The 17,678-nt window shown below is 40.6% G+C and overlaps 1 protein-coding gene across 5 annotated transcripts in view; it reads left to right on the top strand.

Moving 5' to 3' along the window:
* Positions 1 to 17,678, top strand: part of ABLIM3 (actin binding LIM protein family member 3) — a 252,165-nt gene that overhangs the window by 217,747 nt on the left and 16,740 nt on the right. For 2 of the 5 annotated variants that reach the window (XM_069764136.1, XM_069764140.1), the window contains exons 9-13: positions 9,058 to 9,129; positions 11,233 to 11,388; positions 13,672 to 13,801; positions 14,500 to 14,598; positions 17,179 to 17,229. In XM_069764136.1, the coding sequence (XP_069620237.1) occupies positions 9,058 to 9,129; positions 11,233 to 11,388; positions 13,672 to 13,801; positions 14,500 to 14,598; positions 17,179 to 17,229 (508 nt within the window). The remainder of the gene's footprint in view (positions 1 to 9,057; positions 9,130 to 11,232; positions 11,389 to 13,671; positions 13,802 to 14,499; positions 14,599 to 17,178; positions 17,230 to 17,678) is intronic. The other 3 variants (XM_069764137.1, XM_069764138.1, XM_069764139.1) reach the window with 3 other exon arrangements.

Raw genomic sequence — 17,678 nt, forward strand, 5'->3', positions numbered from 1 at the left:
TGATACACTGATGATGCACTGATCATACACTGATGATACACTGATGGCACACTAAGGATACACTGATGACACACTGATGATACACTGATGATACACTGATGGCACACTAATGACACACTGATGACACACTGATGATACACTGATGGCACACTAATGACACACTGATGATACACTGATGGCACACTAATGACACACTGATGATACACTGATGGCACACTAATGACACACTGATGATACACTGATGGCACACTAATGACACACTGATGATACACTGATGGCACACTAATGACACACTGATGATACACTGATGGCACACTAATGACACACTGATGATACACTGATGGCACACTAATGACACACTGATGACACTGATGATACACTGATGGCACACTGATGATACACTGATGACACACTGATGGCACACTAATGACACACTGATGATACACTGATGGCACACTAATGACACACTGATGACACTGATGATACACTGATGGCACACTGATGATACACTGATGACACACTGATGATACACTGATGATACACTGATGATACACTGATGACACACTGATGATACACTGATGATACACTGATGACACACTGATGATACACTGATGATACACTGATGGCACACTGATGACACACTGATGGCACACTGATGATACACTGATGGCACACTGATGGCACACTGATGATACACTGATGGCACACTGATGATACACTGATGGCACACTGATGATACACTGATGGCACACTGATGATACACTGATGATACACTGATGACACACTGATGATACACTGATGATACACTGATGGCACACTGATGACACACTGATGGCACACTGATGATACACTGATGGCACACTGATGGCACACTGATGATACACTGATGGCACACTGATGACACACTGATGGCACACTGATGATACACTGATGGCACACTGATGGCACACTGATGATACACTGATGGCACACTGATGACACACTGATGATACACTGATGGCACACTGATGGCACACTGATGATACACTGATGGCACACTGATGACACACTGATGATACACTGATGGCACACTAATGACACACTGATGATACACTGATGGCACACTAATGACACACTAATGACACACTGATGACACACTGATGATACACTGATGATACACTGATGACACACTGATGATACACTGATGATACACTGATGACACACTGATGATACACTGATGGTACACTGATGACACACTGATGATACACTGATGGCACACTGATGATACACTGATGGCACACTGATGACACACTGATGATACACTGATGGCACACTGATGGCACACTGATGATACACTGATGGCACACTGATGACACACTGATGATACACTGATGGCACACTAATGACACACTGATGATACACTGATGGCACACTAATGACACACTGATGACACACTGATGATACACTGATGATGCACTGATCATACACTGATGATACACTGATGGCACACTAAGGATACACTGATGACACACTGATGATACACTGATGATACACTGATGGCACACTAATGACACACTGATGACACACTGATGATACACTGATGGCACACTAATGACACACTGATGATACACTGATGGCACACTAATGACACACTGATGATACACTGATGGCACACTAATGACACACTGATGATACACTGATGGCACACTAATGACACACTGATGATACACTGATGGCACACTAATGACACACTGATGATACACTGATGGCACACTAATGACACACTGATGATACACTGATGGCACACTAATGACACACTGATGATACACTGATGGCACACTAATGACACACTGATGACACTGATGATACGCTGATGGCACACTAATGACACACTGATGATACACTGATGATACACTGATGACACACTGATGACACACTGATGATACACTGATGACACACTGATGATACACTGATGGCACACTGATGGCACACTGATGATACACTGATGGCACACTGATGACACACTGATGATACACTGATGGCACACTGATGGCACACTGATGATACACTGATGGCACACTGATGACACACTGATGATACACTGATGGCACACTAATGACACACTGATGATACACTGATGGCACACTAATGACACACTGATGACACACTGATGATACACTGATGATGCACTGATGATACACTGATGATACACTGATGGCACACTAAGGATACACTGATGACACACTGATGATACACTGATGATACACTGATGGCACACTAATGACACACTGATGACACACTGATGATACACTGATGGCACACTAATGACACACTGATGATACACTGATGGCACACTAATGACACACTGATGATACACTGATGGCACACTAATGACACACTGATGATACACTGATGGCACACTAATGACACACTGATGATACACTGATGGCACACTAATGACACACTGATGATACACTGATGGCACACTAATGACACACTGATGATACACTGATGGCACACTAATGACACACTGATGACACACGGATGATACGCTGATGGCACACTAATGACACACTGATGATACACTGATGATACACTGATGATGCACTGATGATACACTGATGGCACACTAAGGATACACTGATGACACACTGATGATACACTGATGGCACACTAATGACACACTGATGACAAACTGATGATACACTGATGGCACACTAATGACACACTGATGATACACTGATGGCACACTAATGACACACTGATGATACACTGATGGCACACTAATGACACACTGATGATACACTGATGGCACCCTAATGACACACTGATGATACACTGATGGCACACTAATGACACACTGATGATACACTGATGGCACACTAATGACACATTGATGATACACTGATGGCACACTAATGACACACTGATGATACACTGATGGCACACTAATGACATACTGATGATACACTGATGGCACACTAATGACACACTGATGATAGGCTGATGGCACACTAATGACACACTGATGACACACTGATGATACGCTGATGGCACACTGATCCAAAACACTGATGATACACTGATGGCACACTAATGACACACTGATGATACACTGATGGCACACTGATCCAAAACACTGTTGATACACTGATGGCACACTAATGACACACTGATGATACACTGATGGCACACTAATGACACACTGATGATACACTGATGGCACACTAATGACACACTGATGACACACTGATGATACGCTGATGGCACACTGATCCAAAACACTGATGATACACTGATGGCACACTAATGACACACTGATGATACACTGATGGCACACTGATCCAAAACACTGTTGATACACTGATGGCACACTAATGACACATTGATGATACACTGATGGCACACTAATGACACACTGATGATACACTGATGGCACACTAATGACATACTGATGATACACTGATGGCACACTAATGACACACTGATGATACACTGATGGCACACTAATGACACACTGATGACACACTGATGATACGCTGATGGCACACTGATCCAAAACACTGATGATACACTGATGGCACACTAATGACACACTGATGATACACTGATGGCACACTGATCCAAAACACTGTTGATACACTGATGGCACACTAATGACACACTGATGATACACTGATGGCACACTGATCCAAAACACTGATGATACACTGATGGCACACTAATGACACACTGATGATACACTGATGGCACACTGATCCAAAACACTGTTGATACACTGATGGCACACTAATGACACACTGATGATACACTGATGGCACACTGATCCAAAACACTGATGATACACTGATGGCACACTAATGACACACTGATGATACACTGATGGCACACTAATGACACACTGATGATACACTGATGGCACACTAATGACACATTTATGATACACTGATGGCACACTAATGACACACTGATGATACACTGATGGCACACTGATGACACACTGATGATACGCTGATGGCACACTGATCCAAAACACTGATGATACACTGATGGCACACTAATGACACACTGATGATACACTGATGGCACACTGATCCAAAACACTGATGATACACTGATGGCACACTAATGACACACTGATGATACACTGATGGCACACTGATCCAAAACACTGTTGATACACTGATGGCACACTAATGACACACTGATGATACACTGATGGCACACTGATCCAAAACACTGATGATACACTGATGGCACACTAATGACACACTGATGACACAGTGATGGCACACTAATGACACACTGATGATACATTGATGATACACTGATGGCACACTCATGGCACACTGATAACACGATAATGTGTGCAACCTGTAAAGCGCTGCGGAATATGTTAGCGCTATATAAAAATAAAGATTATTATTATTATTATTATTATTGTAACACACTGATAACACAGTGATGATACACTGATGGCACACTGATGATACACTGATGGCACACTGATAACACGATAATGTGTGCAACCTGTAAAGCGCTGCGGAATATGTTAGCGCTATATAAAAATAAAGATTATTATTATTATTATTGTAACACACTGATAACACAGTGATGATACACTGATGGCACACTGATGATACACTGATGGCACACTAATGACACACTGATCATACACTGATGATACACTCATGATACACTGATGGCACACTGATGATACACTGATGGCACACTGATGATACACTGATGATACACTGATGGCACACTAAGGACACACTGATGACACAGTGATGATACACTGATGGCACACTGATGACACACTGATGACACACTGATGACACAGTGATGATACACTGATGGCACACTGATGGCACACAGATGGTACACTGACCATACACTGATGGCACACTAATGACACACTGATGACACAGTGATGAGACATTGATGGCACACTGATGACACACTGATGGCACACTACACTGATGGCACACTAATGACACACTGATGATACATTGATGATACACTGATGATACACTGATGGCACACTGATGATACACTGATGGCACACTGATGATACAATGATCATACAATGATCATACAATGATGGCACACTAATCACTGATGACACAGTGATTATACACTGATGGCACAGTAATGACACACTGATTACATAGTGATGATACACTGATGGCACACTGATGACACACTGATGGCACACTGATTGCACACTGACACAGTGATGATACACTGATGGCACACTGATGATACATTTATGGCACACTAATGACGCACTGATGACACAGTGATGATACACTGATCATATACACTGATGATACACTGATGACACACTGATCATACACTGATGGCAAACTAATGACACACTGATCATACACTGATGACACACTGATGATACAGTGATAATACACTGATGGCACACTGATGGCACACTGATGACACATTGATGACACAGTGATGATACACTGATACACTGATGGCACACTGATACACCGATGGCACACTAAGGACACACTGATGACACAGTGATGATACACCGATGGCACACTGATGACACAGTGATGATACACTGATGGTACACTAATGACACACTGATGACACAGTGATGATACACTGATGGCACACTGATGATACACTGATGGCACACTAATGACACACTGATGACACAGTGATGATACACCGATGGCACACTGATGACACAGTGATGATACACCGAAGGCACACTGATGATACACTGATGGCACACTGATGATACACTGATGGCACACTGATGATACACTGATGGCACACTGATGATACACTGATGGCACACTGATGATACACTGATGGCACACTGATGATACACCGATAGCTCACTGATCCAAAACACTAATGACACCAGTACTTTTTTTCTGGTACCAGTTTTATACGGACGTGTGAAGGGGACCTAAGGTGACAGATATTTTACCTGTAATGTCATGTTTTTTATCGCTCTATGCTGCTGCTACATTGGCATGCGAAAGTATTCACCCCCTTAGCATTTTGCCTATTTTATATATTACAACCTGTGTTTACATATTTTTAATCTAATTTGTTTGTGATGCATCAGCACTAAATAGTAGTGAAGTTAGAAAAATCTAGGCAAAAATTAAACTTATGGGATACAATAACTAAAAATTGGAATGTGCATATTTATTCACCCCTTTTGCTATAAAGCTCCTAAAAAATTCTGGTACAATCAGTTACCTTCATAAGTCACATGCTTAGTGAAAGGAAGTCCACCTGTGTGTAATCTAAGTGTCACATGGTCCGTCAGTATATATACACCTTTTCTGAAAGGCCACAGAGGCGGCAACACCATTAAGCAACCAAACAACATCATGAAGACCAAGGACATCTCAAGACAAGTAAGATACAAAGTTGTTGAGAAGTACAAGTCAGGGTTGGGTTATACAAAAATCCCAATCTCTCATGATCCCTGGAGAACCATCAGATCCATTATCTTCAATGGAAAGAACATGGTACCACAACAAACCTGCCAAGAGTTGGCTGCTCACCAAAACTCTTAGCCTGTGCAAGTAGGGCATTAATCAGAGAGGCAGCACAGAAGCCAAAGGTAACCCTGAAGGAGCTACATGGTTATTAAGCAGAGACTGGAGTATCTGTCTATACAGCTACAATAAGCCGTACACGCCATAGAAGTGACCTTTAATGTAAAAGTAGGCCGAAAATAGCCTTTACTTACACACGAAAACTGTAAGGCTTGTTTTTGAGTTTGCCAAAAGACATGTGGGAGACTCTCCAAAGGTATGGAGGAAGGTGCTGTAGTAATATGTGACCAAAATTTAACTTTTTGGCCACCAAAGTAAACGCTATGTCTGGCGCCAAAGAAACACAGCTCATCACCCCAAGAACACAATCCCCACAGTTAAACATGGTGGCAGCATCATGCTGTGAGGATGTTTTTCAGCAGCAGGGACAGGGAAAATGGTCCGAGTTGAAGGGAAGATGGATGGTGTAAAATACAGGGATATTCTTTAGCAAATCCTGTTTCAGTCTGTCAGTGATTTGAGACTGGGATGGAGGTTCACCTTCCAACAAGACAATGACCCAAAGAATGCTTCTAAAGCAATACTCGAGTGGTTTAAGTGGAATTGCGTAAATATTTTGGAGTGGCTTAGTATAAGCCCAGACGTTAACGTTGTTGATTTCTTCACAATAAAAAGAAAAACGAATGTTCACAGTTGTAGCCATGTTCTTTAAATGAACAAATGCCAACCCTAAAAAAACCTAGTACCTTACAGATTTAATACGACCCCATTCACCTACGTTATTCTGCGATGTAGCAGCACACCGCAAAGTGATCCTTGTATCTTGTCTCTCTAAACTGAGCTAACGGAATAACCACTGACAGCATTTACTGCTGTGCACAATAATTGAAGGGCTGCATCAATTTCAGCATTGTCAGAAACAGGACGGAAACGCATAGTGAAACCCTATAGAAGTGTACAATGGAAACATTACCCTCTCAGCACCAATTGCTAATCTAAGCAGACTGTTGGAAGAGACAACAAAACTGGCTAGAAGAGAAGGACAATGATGAAGGACAGTTCATTCTCCTGCGTGTTGTAGCATCTCCTGCAGTCTTATTGGTCTCGTGAAGGATACTGCAGCGTGTATGTGAACTCCCCAGATTACCTTCATGCCAGGCTTTATCTACGCAAGCATCAGAGGGCACCTTTCTCTCATTTGAGCAGAAATCTTTGCAATTCTTTGCATTGAGAATATTTTTATTTTTAGCTTTTTTTGTGTTAAATCAGAATTAAATTACTGCTGGGCCACATGATGATTTGTATTAATTGAGCAGTTGTCTCAAGCTCAGAAATAGGTAAAATGGTAAAGTGTTTGCAAAAATAAGCAACTTTGAAATGTACCCCTTCTTAAAAATCCTCTCTGTTCTATGTTTAATTTGATCGTGTACACCTTGTTGCCTAGGTTATCTGCCACTTCTGCAGTCTCAGATTGGCCGGTTACGTAGGCAAAGAGGGGGCTGCAGGATATATGCTCTACAGTCTACTCGCACTGCTAGAACCCGTCGTAGTGCCCATGCGCTCCACCCATCTTGCAGAGGCAAAACCAGGAAGCAGATGTGTGACCTTGAAGATACTGTACATCTTACGAACATCCTCTTTACGGAAACCACCTTCTTAGGACAAGTCCCAAGGACACTAGAGGAAATCAGGTTTCTCAGCTCAAGAAGAGAAGAACGTCACATCTCATTTAGTTCTTCTTGTTATGTGTTTGGCATAATTGGATTCTGATCACGGCAATCAACTCTTGGCGGTAGCTGTGGAGAAAATAATTTGCTGTCTTCATTTCAGGGGGACTTCAGTTTCTCACATACTATACCACTGTTTTGAGAAAAAGACCGAAACACCCCATTTTACTCTTACGCTAGTTCCATGTAGAAAACCAAATGTTCCCGAGCTTATTACGTCCACGGCCAATGTCATTTTTGTTTGCATTCCTGCCATTAGAGGAATAATAAGGATCCTACAAAAGAAACAAGACCGCGTACGTAGTCCAAAGTCACTGTATAGTGCAGTTGTGCTTTCCATGCGGGATCTAACATACTTTATAGAGAAAATAATGTCTTGTTTGGCAGCGGCTGAGAATTCAAGAACAAAGACATTCCTTATCAGGGGAACCAGGCTGGATATTATACAGATGAGTGGTAAACATTAATCAATCATTTCAGCAAACGAATCCGAATTCTTACTAACTTCATAGTTTGCTCATTTATATGATCGAAAAGGAAGGCTAGCTTTTATGGATGGGTTTTATGTCCGTTTTCTAGGTACAAATACACCAAGGAAGAAGGATTCCATTGTGGTTTAATACTGAATTGCTTACATTGATAAGGACTGAGCCTTTAGATTGGGTTAGGCTTGGGAGTTTGTGTTGCTATTTATGTTTTCCAGTAATAGGCAGGTTTGCATTGGCAGTTTATTATATATATATATTCCACTTCATATTTTGACTACTTGCTTAGACTTATTATGTATTCTTTGCTTGTGTTCACAGTACAGGAGAGCTTCTGAAACCTCAATTTCCCCACCAGGATCCAGCATTGGCTCGCCCAATCGGGTTATCTGCGTAAGTGACTTGCAATTACATTACCGATATCCAGTTTGTGTAGTAGTTGCGGCAGGCTGTCAACGAGACGTGTAAATTGCACACATGGCACAAGTATCATGCCCTATGTATCTTGTTTATTGCATTTCATTCGGATATTAATAACGACTTTACCTGCTCCCACATTATCCCGTTTGCTTTACCAGCAAAACCTGGCATGTTGATATTGAGATGATTGAGTCAGATTAGGGAATGTACACATAACATCTTGTGCATACCTGTTGAGTTCTGCAAACAAAAGATGCCTCAGGAAACACCAGCGTTTTTTCCTGAAGTGTCTTTTTGGTCATTTTTTGTGACTTTTTGTTTTTTTTTCTTACTTGTACTATGAGTGGCTTCCACGTGGTAGTTGTGTAAAGAATTTTCATCTCACTTCCTTTAACCTCTTTGAATCTTTGGAAACCTTGACGGAGTTAAGACAAGCTCAGAAGGCTGAACATTTGCACTATAAGTCATTTCTACATATAAATGCAAGAGTACTTTCTTTTTAGGGCGTATTTAGCCGTCATGTAGTGGGGTTAAGTAGCATACCGCCTGAAACAGATGTTGTGTGCACATGACCATGTGGGCTGATTCCTCTTCAGCCCCTCTTTCAGATTGATGACTGACTACCTATCTGCACATTTTCATATAATGGATACAAGAAAAATTCTGCTCACCCTAGAATACAAATCCTTGCCATCACTAATATGGGGTTACAATCTAGCACTAAAATGCCACTGTCATGAGAGGGTTTAGCACCTAATGTGTAGACTGATCACTGTATCCTATTTAATTTTACAGCAGCACTGAAGAGGTCAGTCCTATCAATTGGTGGCTTTTCTCCAGTCATCATTTGGGTTCAGACATCAGTTATTGTTGTATGTGATTGTATGTGATCTATCCATGGTTTTCATGGTTGGAACTTATACTTGTCTATGGGGTAGTTCACATGTCCAGGTATTTGTGCAGACCGAGTGATCTGTACAAATTCACAGAATCATACCCGATTCTCATCCAAGTCTCGGATCAAACTTGACAAAAATCGGGCCCTAGCAAAAATTGAACAGCATACGGATGCCATCCACGTGCTGTTCGTTTTTTATGGACCATTTATTTTGGGAAGTTTGAGAAACTTCATTTTTTTTCATTTGAAAAATCTCTGACCAAACTCTTATGGTAAAAACTGCCACACTGACCAAACTCTTATGGTAAAAACTGCCACACTGACCAAACTCTGATAAAGCTTGGACCGATTTTTGCATAAGAAAAATCACTGATGTGTGAATGATCTCTTACTTACAGTGCTCTCATGACAATCGCACATTGAACAGTCTATGAATATGGTTATGGATATATTTGCTGGTGTAGCACATGCCCAGTTTTGCTGATAATGGTAGTAAAACTTTGTAGTAAAACTGAAGCACGTGCAGGAAAAACTCAACTTGTTCCAGTCTTGTTTGTTCTATCACCCATAAATTTCCGATTGACCATAGACAAAATATTGGCAAATCCTACCAAAACCATTGGAATCAACCAACAAAATGTATCGGCTAAGGCCAGTCCTAGACACTAATTGTAGAGGAACATAATATACAAATAATTCTGTCTTGTAGATCTTTACGTCTAACCTACTTCAAAATGTATCCCCCTAAGGACGCAGTCAGACGGCAGTGTAAATCAGACCGAGATCGAAACACAGTCTTCGGACTGGCAAGCAGCTCTACCCACACGAAGGTGACAGCTTCATATATGTCTAAGCAAATGTCACGCTTGGGTCGGCAGGAGAGCTATGGCCAGTCCGAGCATTGCGTTCCCATCTTGGTCTGTTTTATATGGCCCTCTGTCTGTGCGATTTTACATGCATTCCAATCGAAATACTTTTTTTTCATGCATGCTTTCCTGGCCTATGTGTGACACGCATTGTTAACCCTTTCAGCCATATTTGTGAGCTGTGTTCTTCCATAAACCATCTTCATGACCCATTGAAGGAAATGGGTCATACGGTGTCGGGAGAATAATCCCCTCAATAAATATGGGCTCTTGTCACCTGTTCTTTTTTTCTCCCTTCTCCTTTTCTCTCAGGCTAAAGTAAACAATGAGATTCTAAATTACAAGGACCTAGCTGCTCTCCCTAAGATTAAAGCAATCTACGCAGTGCAGCGCCCTGACCTCATTTCTTACGAGCCTTATAGCAGATACACATCGGATGAGATGCTGGAGAGATACAGCTATGGGGAGGTACAATAACATTATGACTTAGCATGCTGACGCACCTCACTGCCAAATAATCCCTCCTGCACACCATTGTCAATTGCAATGTCTTTAACTTCTCCCAGTCTTTACCTGAACTACAAAGTTTAGCATGTACTGTAGCCATAGCTTTATTAGGTTACGTTCACATTTGCGTTGTTGTGTGTTGCGTCAGCGACGCAACGCAAAACGCATGCAAAAACGCATTGTTTTGTGACGCATGCGTCCTTTTTTGGCCGATTTTGGACGCAAAAAAAATGCAACTTGCTGCGTCCTCTGCGCCCTGACGCTTGCGCCAAAAAAGATGCATGCGTCACAAAACGCAAGACAACGCATGTCCATGCGCCCCCATGTTAAATATAGGGACGCATGCGAGGCCGCGGTTGCGCCCGACGCACCGCAAATGTGAACGTAGCCTTATAGAAACATGTTGGAGGTAAACAGGACCTGTCACCAGGTCAAAAGTGGCCAGTTTTGGGCTGATTTTATTCCCACTGCTCCAATAAGTATTCCATATTTTTTTATAAATTCTCTATACGAATCAAGAGGTAGGGGTCTTTTTATTTAGTACTATTTTTTATGGTATGTGTCAAAGGGGCAGTGCTCACAGGGTAATTTTGCAGAACAGCCAGAAGACACGCCCCAGAGGATCCTGTAAACAACAACCTCTTGGTAAAGACTATAAAAATTACCACTAAATAAATTGGCCTATTTTTCTCGAATAGTGTGGTTGAATTAAAAAGCAAAAAATAAATATTCAGCAGGGTAGTAGTAATATAACAAGTAAAAACTGACCATTTTTGACCTGGTGACAGATCTTTTTAAAACTCAAAAAGTAAAAGTACTGTGAATAAAGCCACACTGTTGCTATTAATTATTATGGTAATGTTTCATACTACTGCCCTAATAATATTATTATCATAAAGAACTTGGTGTTGTGGTAAAGAGGGCCTGTTATCACTCCTGACATGTCTGTTTCGCAATACCATGTAATACCAACCCTAAAACATCTTTTCTTATAACTCAGAACTATGCCATTCCTTTGTTACTCCTCCTAAATATTTATGAAAAAAAATAGCGAATGGGTGTTACTGATTTCTCTTGTCTAAAAGTTGTGGCCCACCCTGACCTTGGTAACACTGTCAGCGTGGAAGCACAAAGCAATAGTAGAGAGGGCTATATGGATAAATCTGCTGTGCTGCTGGTCAAGAAGATACCCAATGGCGATGATGGTGTTGAACAAAGAACAGTTTTATTAATCTACGCTTTTCAGAGGCGAACAAACTCCTTCATCAGGACAAAAAAACACAATGAGGGCACAGAGAGAGATGCTGGGGTTTAAATAATCCGAAAACTGGATCCACGTGGCATAAACCCACCCCATGGGAGTCTGTTTAGACAGTTTTCATTGTTCATTGGTTATATTCAATAAAACAAGGAGGGAAAAAGAAAGCAAGAGTAAGCAGACACATACAACTAGTAAATCCCAGTTTTCAATTTCTTCATCAGTTGTAAAGAGGAATAACAGGATTGGCAGAGTGAAGAGTTTTAAGAAATGATGGTCTAGAATTGTTAGTACCTGCAGAATACAAGCGTTAATTAAAATAGTCGGGAAAGCTCAGCGGCCCTTTTCAAGATAATGCTTAGTCATATATTCTTGATTTACAATATTTACAATACATACTTACCTACTGCCCAAAAAATTATCTGAGACAGGGGTTGACTATTCATTGGGAGGGGTGGTCCGAAGGCGAAAGTAAATTGTATCTAAATCCCTACCTATTTGATGCTATAATCTTAGCTATTTTCTGATATACTTACTTTAAAAATCCCCTACCATTCCCTAACTACACCATTTAGTGTAGAAAAAAATAGAAAAACAGTGATATAGTGTAGTTAGGGAACAGTAGGGAATTTTTAAAGCACATATATTAGAAAATAGTTTAGATTATGTCATCAAATAGATAGGGATTTAGAATGAAATGTGCTTTCGCCTTTGGTACACCCCCTTAAGGTCTATTTACCTTCATCTTATCAGCATTCAGTTTACCAAACTCCAGTCCTCACGGACCCCACGGGTCATGTTTTCAGGATTTCCATAGTGTTGCACAGGTGAGACAATTCCTGATGCCTTGATGATACTTCCACTACTTGCACAATACTAAGGAAATCCTGAAGACATGACCCGTGGGGTCCGTGAGGACTGGAGTTGGGGAAACACTGACCTATATCTTTATCAAGCTGACACTATCTAATTCATACTTTCCAAAGGATATCTACGAAGGAATGGATCTTCGTCAGAGAAGGTCATCAAGCCCAGGATATATTGATTCTCCTCTCTATAGCCATCGAGACATCTCTCTTACAATGCCACGTTCTCCCCAGCATTACTACATGTCAGGTAAGCATTCCCTCTCCATATATTGTATCCTCATCTACTGCTAAACTATTTGTTCTAGTTTCACCAATAGATGATCACTTCATTTTCTTAGCTGTCCCTCTGCTGCATCCTTATCTATATTATCTCTAGTTGATAGATGATCCTGGGACCTTATTGTGGAGATGCCAAGGTTTCCCTTACGACAACACTATAGGGTGGTCAAGTCTACTGTTCAATAAATAATAAATCTACACCAGACTTGTCCTTATATATTACAATTTACACTGCAAACCACTAAGAGCACAATAGACTCGTCACTCTAAGAACCATTGGCAGTAATTTTAATCAAATATATTTCATTGTCTGATTAATAAACAGGGCTATATATAGACAGACCATCCATGATTTCTTGGTATCAATATTCTGTATCACTATAATGGCATTCTTTTAGTTTTATATAATCCATAGGTAAAGGACATAACTCCCTATACACATAGTATATGCCTCCATAGTATATGGAGTCAACAGAACCATTCCATCTTGACTATGACGTCCCACTGATTCTCAACATCTCACTATTTCTGCTTTGTCTTTTTTCTTTTCTTATTTCTCACTGTGTGTCCTCTTTCTTCTTGCTTTTTTTCACATCACTCTTGTTGCCCTTTGATGCTTATCCATTCTTTCTGCCTTTCAATCCGCATTCACCTAACTTGTTTCAGGCACAGAGAGTGGTCGTAACTCTCCTTACTATAGCCAGGTAGATGTACGCTGTTCCACACCAACCCTTTACCAAGCTCCTCGACATTTTCACATACCAGGTAGGAAGCAAAGGGGTTATCAAAAAAATAAGAAAATCACAAGGGATTACACACAACCCCAATTCCAAAAAGTTGGGATGCTGAATAAAATGTAAAGAAAACAGGACTGCAGCGGTTAGGAAATCTCTTGTAACCCTATTTTATTCACAGAGGAACATAGGATATCAGAAGGTGAATGTTAGACATTTTCCATTTTATTTGAAAAAAATACTGTAACTCAAAATTGGTACAGGGACATGTCTATCATTGTGTATTATCCCCTCTTTTTTTACAACACACTCCCTGGAGGTATACATGTGGTACGTGTGGTGACTAATTGGCAGAAGAGTGTTACCAATTGGGAGAAGAGGGTTATACCATTCTTGTCTGATGTAGGATTGTAGCTACTCAATAGTTCTTGGTCAAGGTTCCTGGCACTTTTTTGGTGAATTTTTCATTTCATAATGTGCCAAATGTTTTCTGTTGGAAATAGGTCTGGACTACAGGCAGTCGGTTCATGACCTGAGCTCTTCTTCTGTGAAGCCATGCAAAATGTGGTTTAGCATTCTCTTGCTGAAAAATGCACGGCCTTCTCTAAAAGGAAAGAGACATTGTAGGGATGGGAACATATGTGTTCTAAAACCTCTATATACAACCCCTGGCAAAAATTATGTAATCACCGGCCTTGGAGGATGTTCATTCAGTTGTTTAATTTTGTAGAAAAAAAGCAGATCACAGACATGGCACAAAACTAAAGTCAATTCATATGGCAACTTTCTGGATTTAAGAAATAGTAAAAGAAATCAAGAACAAAAAATGTGGTACTGACTACCACATTTTTTGTTCTTGATTTCTTTTATTGTTTCTCAAAGCCAGAAATTTGCCATTTGAAATGACTTTAGTTTTGTGCCATGTCTGTGATCTGCTTTTTTTCTACAAAATTAAACAACTGAATGAACATCCTCCAAGGCCAGTGATTACATAGTTTTTGCCAGGGGTTGTGCTGCTCAGCATTTGTGATGAGCGAGTATATTCGTTGCTCCGGTTTTCCCGAGCATGCTTGGGTGTCCTCCGAGTATTTTGGCGTGCTCGGAGATTTCGTTTTTGTCAACACAGCTGCATGATTGCGGCTGCTGGACAGCCTGAATACATGTGGGGGCTGCCTGTTTGTTAGGGAATCCTCACATGTATTCAAGCTGTCTAGCAGCCGCAAATCATGCAACTGCGTCAACAAAAACTAAATCTGCGAGTACTCCAAAATACTCGGGAGACCACCCGAGCAACAAATATACTTGCTCATCACTACTCAGGATTGATAGTGTCTTTCAAGATCTGTAAGCTGTCCATGCCATAGGCACTAATACAACCCCATACCAACAGTGTTCCAGACTTTTGAACTGTGCACTGATAACAAGTTGGATGGTCCATCTCCTGTTGAGTTCACAGGGGACGGTGACCATGATTTCCATATACAATTTCAACTTTATATTGATATGTATAGTTTTAAATTTTACTTCTGTCCTTTTTAAGTGAGAAAAGACAGCAGTGTTTCTCGATTGTGTTGATATATGGCTTCTTCTTTGCATGACAGAGCTTTCACTTGCATTTGTGGATTCCATGGTGAACTGTGTTCACCATCAATGAGTTCTGGAAGAATTCCTGAGCTCTTTGATAACTCTGTCCCAAATTGTTTAGGATATGTGGCTGCCATTAATTTCCAAATGTGGTAATTTTCTCAAACAAAATGGAAAAATGTCTAACATAATTTGTGATGTGTTTTATATTCTGTAGTGAATAAAATATGACCATAAGAGATTTCCAAACCATTGCATTCTTGTTCGCTTTACATGTTAGTGTCCCAACTTTTTTGGAATTGGGGTTTTATAATTAAAGAGTGATCATAATCTGAAGAGTAAAACACAAATGACAAGTTTCTATACACAACATAGCTTTGATGGGAGCCGGTCACCCCTAAAACGTTACTTAAGTTACAGGTAGGTAGGGGACTGAGCACCAATACAAATCACACATGTAGTATAGATTTTAAGGGTTTAGTTGCCAGTAAAAAATTATATAAGTAATTAGAAGAAAAAAGTAATTCTGGTCCAATTCTAGTAATTAGTAGTGAAGCTCATCGCCATTGAACTGGGCTGAGCTGCAAGTAGTAGACACAACCCCTGGATAAGAGTGATGCAGTTCCAGTAAAAAAAATTTGCATAGTATTTTCTTGTTTCATACAACCCTTTAGCTAACATGGATAGATATCACATATGCATGTTGGGCTACGGTCCGGACGTTTCCTTCCAGCACAGTGCCACTTCCTTCACAACTTCTTCATTCTTACCTTCACAATAGAACTTGTCACATTTCCCTGTAACTTTATGATCAGACAGAAAAGCCTTGATTGAACATTGTTCTTGTCTCATCTTACTCCTGTTTTTCCTCTAACTCATCTTGGCTTCTCCCTGTTGTCTTGTCACGCCTCTGTCTCTTGTGATGGTGTCTCCTGAACTCCTCCTCTATCCTGTACACTCCCTCTTTCACTTTTCCTCCTGTCTTTTTCCTCCCTCTTTCCGTCTTCCTTTTCCTCTCTCCTCACAGCTGCCGCAGAAAGTAACATATATCGGAAGCCTCCCATCTATAAGCGTCATGGTACAATGTAGTCCCTTTATGCATGCTACCCCGTGCCGTATCCCTTGCATTGCAGTGCTTAGTCATCGATGCACTCTCTACATATATGACAATGATGCATGTCTGTTTATATGCAAGTATTTTGCATGGTTAACATGGGTTTAGTACATTGCATGAGGTTAGCATGATAGGTTGTGTGTACCTAAATAGTAAATCCATTTGATTAACCATGAAATACTTTATTATTGTGTCTCCCATTAGTTGGTAGAGTATTAAATGCTTGTATTACAATATGTAACTAGAATGAAGTTTTGATAGGCGTTTTGCTGTAGTGCTGTATTTGAAGAGTCGTTCTTGACTACTTTTATGGTCAACTGGTTCAAGGAGTGCTAAACCATAAATTATTGAATAGCCCCATTACTTCTGTTGTACAAGAGTGAAGAACGCTGTTGTATAACGAAACTTTGAAC

Source organism: Ranitomeya imitator, chromosome 4 (assembly GCF_032444005.1).
Source record: "Ranitomeya imitator isolate aRanImi1 chromosome 4, aRanImi1.pri, whole genome shotgun sequence".
NCBI lineage: Eukaryota > Metazoa > Chordata > Amphibia > Anura > Dendrobatidae > Ranitomeya > Ranitomeya imitator.